The sequence below is a fragment of the Macaca fascicularis genome, chromosome 11, assembly GCF_037993035.2.
Source record: "Macaca fascicularis isolate 582-1 chromosome 11, T2T-MFA8v1.1".
Taxonomy (NCBI): domain Eukaryota; kingdom Metazoa; phylum Chordata; class Mammalia; order Primates; family Cercopithecidae; genus Macaca; species Macaca fascicularis.
In genome coordinates, this window is record NC_088385.1 from 46,409,770 (window position 1) to 46,426,600 (window position 16,831).

At 35.5% G+C, this 16,831-nt stretch overlaps 1 protein-coding gene across 9 annotated transcripts in view; it reads right to left on the reverse strand.

The window, feature by feature from the left end:
* SLC2A13 (solute carrier family 2 member 13) overlaps nt 1-16,831 on the reverse strand; it is a 369,307-nt gene that overhangs the window by 198,165 nt on the left and 154,311 nt on the right. For all 9 annotated transcript variants that reach the window (XR_012420133.1, XR_012420134.1, XR_012420135.1 and 6 more), the window contains one exon: nt 1,249-1,357. Coding sequence is in view for 6 of the 9 variants with exons in the window: in XM_045365028.3 (XP_045220963.1) it covers nt 1,249-1,357 (109 nt within the window). In the remaining 3 variants the exon portion in view is untranslated. The remainder of the gene's footprint in view (nt 1-1,248; nt 1,358-16,831) is intronic.

The window sequence follows — 16,831 nt, forward strand, 5'->3', positions numbered from 1 at the left end:
ATGTCAGAGAGAAGGAGGACAGGACAAAATATTGAAAATGTAGTCTCGAAAGTTAACATCTAACAGGCATTATGATTAAAGTCAAATCCACAAAGTGTGTGAATGTATAGAAAATGGAGTTTCTTAACAAATCTTGATTTAATCTACTGGTTCATTGGGTCCTAATCCTTATTTTTTAAAAATATTTTAATCAATCCACTCTTCTCAAACTGTCACTAAATAATTCATCATATTTCAAGTAATTAAAAAAATCAAGAGTCTCAAATACAAATGGTTTACCAGAGAAAATTTAATTTTATATAATTTGTATTTTCTTAATGAAAAACTTCAATCAATAGGAAGGGGGTGGGGAGGACTTCTAAGATGTGGCAGATTTTAATCTAACAATATGTGCCCTGGGAAAGCACATAACCTTCTCTAAACTGCATTTTATTATTTAGGATCTTAAAAGTCTACTCTGTGGAGAATTCAGAGTCCTGTCTGGCCCTTATCATAATTTGAAATCTTATATTTAACTGTGAGCTTATTTAATGTGTGTTTCCTCTGCCAGCCTGTACATCCATGAGGACAAGACCCAGGTCTACTTTAGTTACTGCTGTAGGTCTAGGGCAATAGAGGGCCTCAAAAATGGGTTTAATAATGAATGAGGGAAACCTAGTAGAGCCCCTAATATTTAGTCCTTCCCACCCCCAGCAAACATACAGCTTTGGGAATTACTCTTACAATTAGAGAACAGGGAACTTTTCTGTATTCCCCACTATCCTTCCCACTCAATTTCCCCTCTACCGTACTCTGGTTATAATCAACGTACTTCTACTAATGTGCTTATCACATTGCACTGTAGTAGACTGCACCAAAAAGAAACTAATTAGTTATCTGTGTGCCCATAATCTCTGGCAATGCCAGGTGATTTCCTTCTATTTTACTTTCCAACCACCATCAGGAAATGGTTTATAAAAAATGACATATTTAAGCTCAGAATACAAGGAGGTATTGGATGTCATAAAAGAGACATTTTATGGAATCAAATAAAGCCAATAATATAACAAACAAAATAAATCACCTTTTTCTAGTTACAAATTACTGGAATTAAAAAATTGTAAAGTTAGTATCTCCCAAAAGGAGAATCCATACATTTAATCAGAATAAATCACTGAGTATAGTATTTACATGAAATACTTTTTACTATTTCATGTAAAATAATCCTTTCACAATCTTTTCAGTAAAAAGCCAGAAAGAAATACATACATGATGGTGTTAATGCCTGAGAGTTGCTGGAACATTTGTAGTCCACAACCCACAATTAAGGCTCGGCGAGTTGGGGGATAACTCAGCATTCTGCAGATCACAGGTCCAGCTTTTTCAAGAAAGAAAGAAAAAAATATATATATCCATTATTTTTAGCTCTCATAGTAATTATTCCCAATAGGACAAAATTTCCCAAATCTTCATGAAATCAACATGACTGGCATTTTAAATCAAAACAACTCCATTTTTACAGAAATCTGGGTACGATATTTTATTTTGCAAACAGATAGTTGTTTTTTTTTTTTTTTTTTAGTTTGAACTGTAAAAGCGACAAGAGAATTTAAGTTTAAGCAAGTTATGGGTACTAGAAAACCTATATAACTAAAACTGTCAAATTAGTCTTCCTTAAAGCCCTACAAGCTCTAGTGATTAACCACTTTCTTTGTTCTTCAACTTTCTTGTCAATTAAGTATTATTTAAAATCCATCCATGTGGGACTACTTAAAAGTCACTGGCAAAATTGCTTTAATCAACCGTAAGAAAAGCATTCATTAAAAACTATTCAACAAAGAACAAAATTCATGTTATGTTAATAAAGTTACAGAATTTGGGCATGATGTCAGTCTTGGTTACAGCTACAATGGAGATTAATAAAAGTTACCAAAAAGTTAATAAAAGAAAAACAATACCTATTATCTATAGGGGTGTGTGTGTGTGTGTGTGTGTGTGTGTGTGTGTGTGTATTTCTAAATTTTGAATAGTCCCCTAAGAGGCAATCAATGATTATTTTAAAATACAAATGAACTTTCAAAATGGCAGAGATACCTTGGTTTTTATCTGAACTCTGGATCAATTCTAGAAAGCTGTAGATCTGAACCACTAAGTCCTTAAGTAGGTTGACTAACCTTATTGATGCCTGTTGTCAGGGTGTGATTACTAAAAGTGGCCCCTCCATCCTCATAAGTGTTCCAGTTACAATGTCACCTTAGCTTTAAGAGGCATTCTACATGGTGTCCTTATGGAGCTAGAGTCGACTCCCAGGACCTACGGTATTCCTGCTGTTAGAAGAGATGGCCTGGGATCACTGCGATGCTAATTGTTTAATAGAGTCCAAGTTTTGTTAATGAACCCTAAACCAAGTCTGGTAAATTAAAATCCAAAGAAGTCTAACTATTTCAGGATCTTTTGAAAATCTAATATTCAAGTTCACAAAAATGGAATAAAATATGTATGTTGTCTTCTCAGCAATAAAAGTTAGTATGGGATGTCAAGCCAGGGCATTAATTAGAACGAAATATTATAAGGGTGAGAATATTCTATTCCTACATGGGTGTGAGTATAATCATAAAACTTGAGTTATTGCAAATTATTTTGTTTCTAAATGGCAAGAGAGGGCATAGATTAATTTAGAGAAGTGTTGATGGTCATTCAAAGCTAAATGTAGTGACGATCCATTTAGAAAGCAGACTGAGGGTATTATAAATGTCAAACTGCCTTAGATTTGAGCAAAGGAATATTAAAGCCTAATATATCAGAAAGACTGTGTGAAACAGGTAGATTTTGAGAGTTTGATTGTAACAATGCTGAAATATATCTGGATCAGCCGCCTGAAAGATAAGACATGCTCATCTGCAAATACAGATACCTGCAAGTGAGCCACAAAATAAGCAAGGTACTACCTTTTTCCATTAATCAAAACTTTCAAATAAAAATAATATCATTTACCTTTATACCACGATTTTTTTTAGAAATGACAACAAAACAAAAACAAACAAAAGCCCTTTCTCAGATGAGAAATCCATCTTTCCTAATGCAAGAAGTCTATTATAATCTTTGGAGAGATGCATCTACTTTCACTATTAAAGTGTTTCATGATTTGATGGTCAGGTTAGGTAATAATGATTTTGGAGGACAGAAATACAGAACATTATTACAAATTAGGACAAAAGTTTGACTTGCCATAAAAACAAGAGATAAGCTATTGTATAAACATCACATATTTCCTAGTTTTAAAAAATGTGGATTTTATATTTTCTCCTGATTTGGATTTCCTGTTAAAAATAAATGCTGGTAGTTCCTTTATTAGACTGGATTTTTTAATGGATAAATTTTGGTCCCAGCAGCTGCACATCTGATTATGCATAAACAGAATTAAAGAATTTCCTTTCATTAAAATTATAAACCTAGCTTTATTAGGCAGTAAAACTTCCTTTACAAATGAAAGCCATCATTAATCTTTATATCACAGAATCTATGAGGCAAAAGAAAAAAATCAAGTATATTAATTGGCTGAATGTTCATAAGTGAACATTTAAAATGTCATGCTCTACTTAAAACATTTATTTTGCTTTTGGAATTAAAAATGTTTTGTGCATACAAACATTTCACATTTAATTTTATTTCAAATGTTTATCTTTCAAACACAGAAATTCTCACATTATAAAAACTAAAACCTTTAACCAACTAGATTAGAAATAAAATACCTAAAATACAACACATAGTAAAGAAGCAGATTCAAGAAAAACTGACACAACAGCAAAGGGAAATTGAAAAACCCACAACTGTACTCTCATATTTCATCACTCTCAGTAACCGACAGAACAAGTAGCCTGAAAATCACCAAGGATATAGAAGACTCCAACAACACTATCAACAAACTTGACCTAATAAATGACATTTAAACCACATTCCACAAAATAAGAGCAGGAAACGCATCCTTAAATTGTATGGTCAATGTCTTAGAATATTTACCTGAGGTAGATTTTATTCTGAGCTCTAAACAAGTCTCAACTAATTTTAAAAGAATTCAAGTCATATTAAGAATATCCTGACCATAATGAAATTAATATAGAAATCAGTAACTGAAAGACGACTGGAAAACATCCCCCAAATTGGAAACTAAATAACACATTTCTATGAAAATTAGTAAGAATATAAAGTTGAAAGAATCTAAAAATCTAAACACATAGCCTATAAAAATTTGTGGAGTGGAGCTAAAGTAGAACAGGTAAAATTACTGCAAGAAACCTCTTAGGATACCTTCAACCTTCAGAAACCAGAAAAAGACAGACAAATGAAACCCAAAGTATGCACATGCTAAAAGTAATACTCCAGATCCAAATGGAAATCCATGAAACAGAAAAGAAGATAGTTGAGAAAAATCCATAAAACCAAAAGTGTTTTTTGTAAAGACCAATAAAATTGATAAGCTTCATGCCAAACTATGGTAGGCTAAATAAGCATCCCTCAAAACATATTCACATCCTAATCCCTGAAACCTGTATTATCTTAGATGTCAAAAATAAACTTTGTAGATATAATTAAGTTAAAAATTTTGAGATCAAGACAGTCCTAGATTATCCAGGTTGTCCCTAAATGCAATCACATGTATCCTTATCAGGTGAAGGCTGAAGAAGATTCAAGACAAAAGTGGAGAAGACAAATGCGGAGACTGGACCTATGCAGCCAAAAGCCAAAGAATAATGGGTGCCCCCAGAAGCTGGAAAAAGGAAGGAAGAGGTTGTCCTCTAGGGACTCTGGAGGAGGTGTGGGACAGGAGTGGACACTTGGCCATCACAACTGTGAGAAAATAAATATCTATTGCTTTAAGCTACCAAATTTGTAGTAATCTGTTACAGTAACCACAGAAAACGAATGAACAGACTATCCAGGAAAAAGCCAGAAACAGAAATGACCAATATTAGGAGTAAATGAGGTGAACTCAGGACAGATATTAAAATAAGAGTATCATGAACAACTTTATGCCATTAAATTCAACATCTTCAATGCAACAGACAAATTCCCTAAAAGATACAATCTTCCAAATTCACTCAAGAAGAAATAGCCTGAGTAGCCAGCCCTATAAGTTATTAAAAATACTGAATTTGTTTAAAATGTTCCCCCAAAGAAAACTCCAAGTCCGAACAACTTGACAGAAAGCAGATCAATAGTTGCCTGTGAAGGGAGAAATTACAAAGGGGCACCAAGGGAAGTTTTTAGGGAGGCAGTAATATGTTCACTTTCATGGTAGTGGCAATGGTTTCATGGTGTTCACATATGCCAATGTCTAAAATTATATGCTTTAAATACATGCCTTTTATTGTGTGTAAGTTATTCCTCAATAGAGCTGCTAAAAATCAACAACAAAAATAAGAAAAAGCTTCACCAATAATCTAGAGACTCTAGATGTCAGGAAGGCTGACATGGTGAACTGGATGATAAGAAAAAAAAAATCAATATTCAAAGAGCATGATATTCCCTTAAGAACACGAAGGGTTTATTAGAAGCAACAGTATTTGATCAAACTGGAGTAATGAAGTCTGCTGTGAGACTGCTGAAAGAGAACTGCCAATGATGCAGCCCCCTTAACATCTCTTCAAGGTTTTCCTTGCTCTTATTCTTCCCTTTCTTTTTGTTTTATTTATGAGTTTTACCTTGTATTAATATTAAATAAAAGTTAAGGAGGAAAAAAATGGAACACTCTGTGACTAATGGATTACAAGATGCAAACTGTAGGAGGTTTCCCCATTGCTGACAAAGTAAAGCTGCCTCTGTGGAGAAAGCAGGGGCCTCACTGGGAGCAAGATAATCACTGCTCAGCTTCAAATACTATTCTCCCCACTCCTCAATTTAGGGCCCTATAATTGGGCTACAATCAAGCACAGCAAGATCCCCCAATACCACGGTCCTTTCCTGAATGCAACCAGAGGAGGCCATTCTCACACAATCACCAAGACTATTAAGCATCTGCTCAAATCTCAATGAATTATCTAATACTTCAATAACTCTTCTTGCCTTATGAACAATTTCCTATCAGCATCAGAGTCCTGTGAAGTCAGAGAGAGCACGTGTTGCTACCCCCATCTTAGAAAAGAGGAAACTAAATGCAGAGGGATTCGATAACTCTTCCAAGGTCACAAACTAGTAAGTGTTTAGAGAGAGAACTTGGGCCGACATCCTGTTCATGCCACAAATGCCAAGATATTTTGTATGTCCACTTAAATAAGCTGATTTTTCTTAGCATACAAAATCAACAACTTATGAACAGTAGGAGTAACACAAAACAAAACTAAAACACTTCCAAGCTATAGTAAGAAACATACTCTGTGCTCCTTACGACTGCAATTCCTCCACTTCATTTTCTTCATTGTTTTCATGGTCCCACCTGCCACTATATCCAGCCTCAGTTCTAGAGGTATCTACTTCAAGCCACTCATTTCAGCCTACCTCTTTCTCCATTTCCACATCCAGGGAGTTGAGCATTGTTTTAGAATAATTACAAAAATGAGCCATACTCATTTTGGGACAAATTCAGCATGTCAGGTCCTGCATGCTGTCAGGGGAGCCTTTCACACATCTCTAACTGGCTCCCAATCATGTTCTCACAACATCCATTTTAAGCATTCCTCCTCCTTGGACTTCCACTGATTCCTCCTCTCTCTCTGGCCAAGAATCCCCTAGTTCCTTCTCATACCTGAAGCGCTTCCCATGAACTTACTCCATGCTAGGGACAGAAATGTGAGAAGGCCCAGTCCCTGAGGAGCTCGTAATACCGGGATGGGGTCATCGACCAAAATAAAACAAGTTATGCCACAATGGCGTAAGTGCTCCAATGGAGGTACATAAAGAGTATTATGAGATTAAGGCATAAGGAAGGACCCACAAGAAGTACGCCACTCAGGTACATACAAAACAGAAGTCCTCATTTCTCACCCCAAACTTGTTCTTTACCCGTGTTATCTAATTTCAAAGTAAATCAAGATTCATGGCTTTTGAGTGCTCCTTCTCTCTTCGTATATCCTGAATATAATACATTGCCAAGTTTTCATCAGAATTAATGTATGTGTGCCTAACTTCTTTCCATAAAACATTGGAAAGATTTCTTCTGTTCTGCACCTGCACCTCTCTGCCTTTCCACTGCCTGGTTGACTGGCATCCTTCTCCCAGAGGACAGTGTACGGCTGTGGAAAGTGTTCACACAGACCAGTGTTAACATACCACCCTACCATGTAGCCACTGTGAGATTCTGTAAGTCTCCATCCAGTAAAATGGACTTAAGAGTAATACTATCCATTTGAGGATTAGCGGTAATAAGCTTCTTGGCACATACTACTTATGTGTTCCATAAAAAGCCTAATATGTGGTCTCAACATCCCCAGTCTCTACCGAATCCAATCTATCACACCTCCACATTGCTGCCACCTGTCGGCTAAAGCGCTCCATTGAACCCTCCACTTACCTGTTCAAAACCATTGATAACAGAACCATTAGGGCCTATTTCATGAAGGGGACACTCCTGCTCAGCCTACCTGAGAAGATTTGTTTCATACTACTTCTTCTCCAATAGGCAATGCTTCAGCGATCTTTGGGTAATAGGTTTTACTCAAAGAAGTCCCATATTGTTACAATTTTGTCTCTTAAACAATGTTCCTTCTGCTTGGGATTCCATCCTTGCAATTCTGAAGGACTGGACTAGGCTCTCGCTCCTGGCTAATTTGTTTCGTGGACTAGGTCCCTGATCTCTATTCCATACTGAATTATGATCTCTGTGCTGGATTATGTCAGGTGTGTAGTTCAGGCTTTGCCTATTTTATCATTTTACTTCCCACTGTACTTAGTTCAGGATCGTGTACATAGAGGCCACTCAGTAAATATTTACTTGATGAATATGAGAAATAAAAGAAGGAAAGAAGAGAAAAAAAAGAGAAATACCAGAGCAAGTATGGGTACTGAGAACTCAAGGATGAAGCAATTTGAGTACACTCCAAGTTGCTAAACAATGTTGTGATTAATTATAAACTACCACTAAGATCCTGAGCACACCCATGCTGTTTTCCTCTTCAATATGCAGCAGATGCTGTTTGTGATTACAAGCTGGTGCTTGGCACATGTTCTGTCTGAAAGAATGGACTGCTGCTATTGATAAATTCAACCCCATGTGGTTCAATCATTCCTTCACAGTCTGGCATTTACGCCAATACATTCTGAAATCCTCCAAGGCAAACAATTTGCCAAGATGTTGTGATGGGCCAGTTGTCTATAGATGCGTGCTTGTAAGCTGATCATGGTACATTAGGGCCAGTATGCAACGAATGTGTTAATCTAGTCATTATTATTCCAGGTTGCTAAAGTAAAGATTTTTATCTACTTAGAAGAGGAGATGATTATAGGTCTTAATACCTACTAAAATACTGTTTTCAAAAACCAATTTCTGTTACTATCAAGAATTCTTTCTAAATTCTAAGATATTTTCTTCGTCAAAAGTATCTACATAAATGAACCAGACATAAAATGCATTCCTCAGCAATTCTCAACTAAAAGAATTTCAGACTTCTTAACAGTCATGGGAGTGTGATATGTTGCTAAGGAAAAACTTATGAAGAATTACTGTTCTAGAAAACTTTTATTTAAAAAGGGGAAGTATCCTTTCTAAATAAATAATTTTCTTTTTTTTTAATTTTATTTTATTTTAAGTTCCAGGATACATGTGCAGTACGTGCAGGTTTGTTACACAGGTAAATGCATGCCATGGTAGTTTGTTGTACCTATCAACCCATCACCTAGGCATTAAGCCCCAGATGCATTAGCTATTTATCCTGATGCTCTCCCTTCCCCTGACCCCAGGGAAGGCTCCAGTGTGTGTTGTTCCCTTCCCTGTGTCCATATAATTTTCTTAAATAGCTATATTGTTAGCATTGTCTATAGACAAAGCCACTTTTAAATGAAAGGACAGACACTCTCAACTGATGGTATTCTGGCAGTATTTTTACAATATGCTGTCATTCTTAGTGATATAATAAAGTTTTCTCACCTACCCGGTATTTCAATAGATATTATATGCAAGGAAAAAAAGATTATATATGACTTGCATCTGCTAAAGACTATAAAACCATACGCAGTGTTGAATAGCACAATTACTCCAAATCAGGGAAACTCAGGTTTGATTCTCTCTTGGCTATTTAGAAGCTGTGTGATGTTGTGCAGGTTCCTTACCTTCTCTGAGCTACAGGTGTTTTCATAATTAAAGGTGGAAATACATGAGAAGTATATCCCACATTAATTCAACTACTGATGCTATGATTTCATCCATAAGCTCTCTAGTAGAATTTCTCCATAGCTGAATACAATTTCAAAGTTTTACATTAAAAATAGCCAATACATTGTATACGTTTTCCTTCTCTGTAATCAAATAAACAATTACCCTTCACGTTTAAGATTCTATAAAATATTTCAAATAGATTCATTAACATAAAGAATAAATGCATTCTATACTTATAATTTCTTTCTTTCATAGTTAACGCTCCTACACAGATGACTAACACTCCACTAGGGATAAATCAATAAGACCTAGACAACAGGCTACCGTAATAAATGACAGTTCTATCAAGTTCAATCAAGATATGTACTGCCAAACTATTCATACAACTACAGATAAATCAGAGTTATTCCATTCCCCTGCCTTCATTTTAGATCACATGTAGGTTCCCAAGAATCAAGTATTCTTGAATCTCTATCACATCAGAGCATTTTGAGATGTACTATGCTCCTAAACATTAATCATTTGCTTGGTTAAAGAAACTGTCCATTTGTATAGATATTTAAGTTTTATGTGGATATTGAGTAATATTCTATTAGCATGTTCCCTTTTTAGATTCAGATATTCAACAAATAGGTACTAATGAGAATTAAGGTGAAAACCTAACCATGTATAAGTCATGCTATATTTGGCTTTATATATAACAGTAATCATGAATAAAAGTATCAAAAAAATAAAACTCAGCCTGAATTAAATGGCCTATGATCTTATGTTGGGGCAGAGTAACTTTAAAAAAAATTGCGATTGTCCCCCAGATTCCAGAAGTATGACTACTGCAAACATAAGGGGGTACCTTGAAATGTAACATCTTAAAAGAAAGAGATGATGTTTTCTGTCAGCATGATTCTCAGAAAATCATAATTATTCCAAAAATATCCCGGAACTATATATAAAAATGAACTGAATATATGAGGCTGTAAATGTATTCTCCAATTTAAAAGTAGTTCTTGTCCCGCCCTCAACTTTCTTTCCCTATTCTTCTATTACCTGTACCACTAAAAAAGGAAAAAGAAAAACCACTGAATTTACATATGAAAAAATACCAGTGGTAGTCATTAAATAAAGAGAGAGTAAAGATGTTCCATAAAAAAGGGTAGTGCTAAGTTCTCCAAAAGGTGGTAGGAAGTAAAGCATTACGTTCATGGAAGAGAAGAGTTAATTCAAAGTATGGATTTTCCAGTCTCCCATCTTTCACCTAATTATAAAGGTACCATTCCTAAAATAGGTAAGAAGCATAAATGGTTATGGAAGAATGTAAATGCTGTAGGAAAAGGAGGAGGACATATAACCATATCTTCCATTTGTTTAGCTATGCTAGGGCACTTGAGATTTAAAGCTATCTTTACCATGTCATGAATATAACTGACAGAGCCTACAAGGGAGATGCATACATGAATTTGGTCACCATATGCAAGAAGGTTGGTGCACAGGGTCTTGGAAGTCACAAGGTAAATGCTGGATCTTAGGATCTATTTTTCTCACAAAGACAATCCCATCATATCCTATATCATAGCATATAAATAAAACAAATCTCTCTTCTTAGGGCTGACATACACACAGGCTATCTTGGGCAATTAAACTCTTTCCATGAAAGCTATGAGAGGCTGCTGAATCTGCTTTCAGTTAGTAAAGAAGGCCAGTCACCTCTGAGAACCTTAGTGGAAAGGTTGATCTACACACCAAGTATGAGTCAAAATCTAGATTTCTATGGGGGGGGAAAAACATTATTAGATAAACCATTTAGTCTTCTTGTCTTATTTTACAAATTTTCAGAAAAAAATTATCCAATAAAACGATCAGATACAAATGACAAGATACAATATTTTCCAATTAAATACAACTCGAATAACAGAAAATATGTCAGCTAACTAACAGTTTCATTTATTCCTGAAAAATCTGTTAAGAGCACCATAATACCAAAACAATCCCTTTAATTTTCTTTGCCCCAAAACATTTTATGGCCTAAAGCAGTTGGTAACTAAACACTCCCTTATGAGATCAATACCAAAATGAATTAATATTGAAAAGCAAGTTTATGGACTTTAAGCTGAAACATTAGTTTTAATTTTACAATGCTATTGAATTTCTATGAAGAATTGATCTTTTTATTGCAGAAAACATTTTAAGGTTTTCTGTTAAAGACTCATCTTGTTACATTTCGCAAGACTGAAGAGTACAAAATGAGATAATACAGTGAAAGAGCCTGAGTAATCTGAATAGGTTCAAATGACTTTTAAAAACTACTTACAAATCTGACTTAGAATAAAGTAATCTAATTTACGTACCAAGAAACAAAAATAAACTTCAAAAATAAATTTTACATATTTCTACTTATATACCCAGTGATATACACCAGCGAGAGGCCTTGCTTTGTAAAAGACAATGTTTAGGTTTATTCATGTATTATAAAGATTAGTTCAGAAATATCAGTGACCTTTTAGGGTAAGTACAATTCTCAGAGTTTTTGGCCTATCAGGGTAATTTCCTTCAGGATCATAACTGTATTTGATTTGAAGGCAAACCTATGATATATCACTATGTCTGAAACACAATCACTGAACCAAATCCAATGAAATACTGCTACATTAAAAGGAATGCAAAGGAAAAAAAAAGCTCTTAAAGAACATTTAGGAATGATTAACATTATTAATTTTAGGCACTGGCATATCCCTGAGTGCTTAGATTTAAACAAAACTTGGACATGAGAGATCTGCTAGCATAACACTACACCTATGGGAAGCAGGGCTTGACTGTCCACAAGGAGGTCATTAAAATCTTTTTCTCTCATATATATATATATGATATGATATACACGCACATATGTAAATATAAAATATGTATGCATATGTATGTAGAGATGTGTATATACATATATATATATAGAGAGAGAGAGAGATAGAGAGGTGGGGTATGTGTGTAGAGAGAGAGACAGAGAAGTGTGTATATGTATAAATATATAAATACAGAGTGAGAGAGAAAGGTTTTGTAGTTACAATGATCACCATTACAGAATCTTTTTATTACATGTAGACCTTTACTTCCTGAATCCCCTTTTCTGGCCCTTCTCCACCCCTATTTTGATAAGCGAAGTGAGGTACCACTGAATACATAAATACATTTGTTCCAAATTCCTGCAACAATTCTTTCCCTCTTCCATGTTTTTAATTCACAGACACATGCCCACAAAGCAAAATGTTCTGGAAAACTGGCAGAATTTCAATAGAGAACGATTAACAGCAGGAAACCATGAAAGTGAGTTCCACATGTTCTGCTCTAGAAATTTTACAATAGAAATCAGAAAAAAATAATATTGGTATTCGATTAGCACATCCAGCAGACAGAAAATATTTGCATCCAGTGACTGCTAGTCTGAGAAGAAATACACATGAAAAGCACTTCTATTGATCAGCCCTTAAGCATTCCCCTAAATCCATTCTGATGGCCATAGCACTGGATAGATTTTAAGGCTACTTTTATGTGTTTTCCTACTGTGTATAAGGACTGGGCAAGGAGAATTCTAAAGACACGTCTCCAGATACCTTTGTTTCAAATGTCTGTGTGTATCTAACCTTATTTTCCTTGGCATTTTGCTTTTAACTTGTGATTGTTTTTCATTAGGCTGATTCTTCCAATCTTCAAACATGACACAAACCATAATTCTACTTGATATGGCTTGAGATGCTCTTCTAGATAAATATGGCTCTCTAGGGATGAGGTCAGTATTTGAAAATCTACATATGGCTGTTTTATTTTGAGGCATGTCTGTAGTTACCATATGGTCAGTGGCAATCTGTGAAGGGAGTCAGGATGTGTCTATTTAAAATACTGACTGGAATTTGAGTTTCTACTTAGAAATTGCTTTGATCTAGCTACTTTTTCTGAATGCTAAGGCTTATTTTGTCTTTTAAAAATGCAATCTTCCCACTGTACTGCAAAACTCAACTGTAAAATAAAACTTGTTTCCACATATTTTCATTGATTAAATCTGTTATGCATATATAAAAAGTCTAGCATTATATTCATTAGCAAGATGTAGACAGGATCCTAGTCTTGCTATTCAACTTATCGATGACTTATTTACGCTATATTTTAGCATGGCTCATGATCACTGGAATGCACAATTTAGGCAGAAGTGAAGCAATGTCTAGCTGGATGCCTCTCAGGGATATCTTGTACTCTGAGATCTCTTAAGACACCAAGATTCTATGACTCTATTGAATGAAACCATTTTAGCAACATTTACATTAAAAATATACGACTCCTCGTGTAAAATATAGCCATGATGTAACTGCTGTGTAGGAGTATAAACAAGTGTTCTATTTGAGTGAAGTATGTGGCTATTAAAAATTATTCCCATTCATTATTCATCAAGTTTCTATAAATGTTTTAAGAAAATAGTGAAGAACCATTTTCCTAGCACTTTTCTAAAAAGTACTATTCATAAATACTCTACTTAGCCTATTGGTATAAAGCTCATTTACTTCATTGTCATATATATCCATTTGGCCTTTTAATGAAAGGAGGGAAGGAGAAGAGAAAGAAACACATCTGTGGGAGTTGGATAGTGTAAAGGAAGCAAGGCAAGCTAAATTATTTCTAAGAAAGCAAAGAACTGACATATTTAAAGACAGAAAATGGTATCTACATAATCTCAAAAAGGTATGTTCTAAGCACGGTATTTTGACCTGAAGAATCATGACTTAAACAGATTCCCTATCCACACATAATTTCACCTCCCTTTGCAAAGTACCTCAAAAATCTTGAACCACTTCAGAAGCCATCCAATACAAATAGCTTTCCTCCTGTATTAGTCTATTCTCATATTGCTAATAACGGCATACCTGAGACTGGGTAATTTCTAAAGGAAAGAGGTTTAATTGACAGCATTCAGCATGGCTTGGGAGGCCTCAGGAAACTTACACTCATGGCAGACGGGAAAGCAAACATGTCCTTCTTAACATGGTGGCAGCAAGGAGATATGCAGAGTGAAGGGTGGGGTCGGGTAGTGCGGGGCAGCCCCTTATTAAACCATCAGATCTCGTGAAAACTCACTATCAGGAGAACAACATGGAGGTAACTGCCTCCATAATTCAAATACCTCCTACCATGTCCCTCGCATGGGGACAGCCAAACCACATCACCTCCTTTCCAACACAAAGTTTCTAGGTATTTCTGTTTGTCTTTTCCTTGTAGCTCAGCAAAAATAGTGATTCTTTCTTCTCTGAACCCCATCTATGTTGAGCATCTTAGGTCTCCCTCCTCTGGAAACCATTATTCCCCTTCCTTGCCTGTCAATCAATCCCTCTATCCCAAGTCTACCAACCTACAATTCTGTCACCTCTATACTCCTTGAAAGAAGAGGTCTATACACACTTTCCCATTTGTGACACTTTATTTTCTAAGCCTGCCCTTTCTCATTCTATTGAAACTACTCTCAAAAAGTCATTAATTAAACTCGAATTGATAATACCAACAGTGAAGTGGTCTCTTTACATTTCATATCCTTGGCTGATTGTTTTTTAAAACACTCATTGATACCTTTGCCTTTTCTGACACTACAGAATCTTGTTCCTCCTCTAACATTTCTTTCATTTCAGCAATCTTTATGGGATTCTTCTCTTCTGCTACCCTTAATGCAGGCCATCTCCAAGATTTTACCCCAAGTCCTTAGGTAATTCTACTACGGCCTGTCTCTTTTACTTCCAAAATTCAATCTTTTGGTTTTAAAAAACAGACAAAACATACACACACACACACACACACACACACACACACACACAATTTTCATCTCTAATTCTGATCTTTTTCTTGATCACCAAAATAATATAAGGATCCTGATGCTTCAAGAAGTAACTTTGTAAGTCACATTATTACATTGGCTATCAACACTTTTCACCACTCACACTGGGTATGCCCTATAGGAAAACTCATGTAAAAAAACTACATAGATGCCAGTGCAAGTATTTCTTCCCTTGAGTGACTCTTTTTTCCCCCTTGTGAACAATAAGAATCATGTAACTGACTGCATTTTTCTTTCCAGCATGGCTGATAAGAAGCTCAGAATCAAATATGCAACAAATCTTTACCAAGTGTTTATGCCTTTACGGTCAATAATATCTATTTTAGCTCTCCCCCTAGTGTTGATTTTCTCTTCTAATTCTTAACTTTCCATGTTATTATGTTTCTATTTTTATTTAGTTCCTATTTTATAATTTACATTTATTTACATTTTGAATGTATCTTCCATAAGTTTCCTAAAATCATTTCTGGGAATAAGACAAAATACAACCTAATAAACAATGTAGAACAGCTGCATGTACGCAACAAATTCAAGATCAAAGTCACTGAATCACTCGTAATTATGCAACTGTTTATTCCCATAGTTTAGCTTATGTAAGTGCTCAATGAATGATTACTGAACTAAATAAAAAAGATAATTTGGTTTTTAAAAATATTTCCTTTAGATGTTTTTCACCTAATAAGCATTTATTTCTATTAAGGTCTAACATTAAAAAATAATTTGAAATATTACCTTTCCTGTCAAAAAGTACAAGAAGTTTATTAACCATAAACTGTTTCCATCATTTCAGAATCAGCTCAGGTCATGTCAGCATCTCTGGGTGGATGAAAGGCTCTATAATGTAATTTCTTTATGACAGGGAGTAAATTCATAGTGTAGTTCCTTCCTCCCATTACCTTCTGGCCCACTCTTTAACAATCCATATAGTTTACATCAGGGGTTTGGAACAACATATATGCCTACAAGAGAAAATAAAAATGTGGCTGGGCACAATGGCTCACGCCCATAATCCCAGCACTTCGGGAGGCCGAGGTGGGCGGATCACCTGAGGTAAGGAGTTCAAGACCAGCCTGGCCAACATGGCAAAATCCCATCTCTATTAAAAATACAAATATTAGCTGGGCATGTTGGTTTGTATCTGTAATCCCAGCTACGCAGGAGGCTGAGGCAAAAGAATCTCTTGAACCCAGGAGGCGGAGGTTGCAGTGAGCTGAGATCACACCACTGCACTCCAGCCTGGGGGATTGGGGAAGGGAGTGAGACTCTGTCTAAAAAAGAAAAAAAAAAAAATATATATATATATATATATATATATATACACACACACACACACACACACACACACACACATAAATTGATTTTGCTGTTTTACTTCTTAGACTACCATCTGATAAAACACACCCTTTCAGAGTTGACAGTGAAAAAAATGAAGGTATAAAGTAGGCTCCTCACTGGGGATCTTTCATTCACACCTTACGGCTCAATTGTCATCTCTAAGAATCACACTGCGGCAGGAACACAGGAACAGCACTTATGGCCAAAGTAGGGCAGGGAAGGAACATAGCCCACAAAGCAAAATTCCATTGGGAAATGATCTCCCAAGAGCCTGCTGCCCAAGAATGCAGTTTATGCAGATGATGGTTAATTAACATGACTCATCCGTCATACTGCACTTGCTAATGACCTCA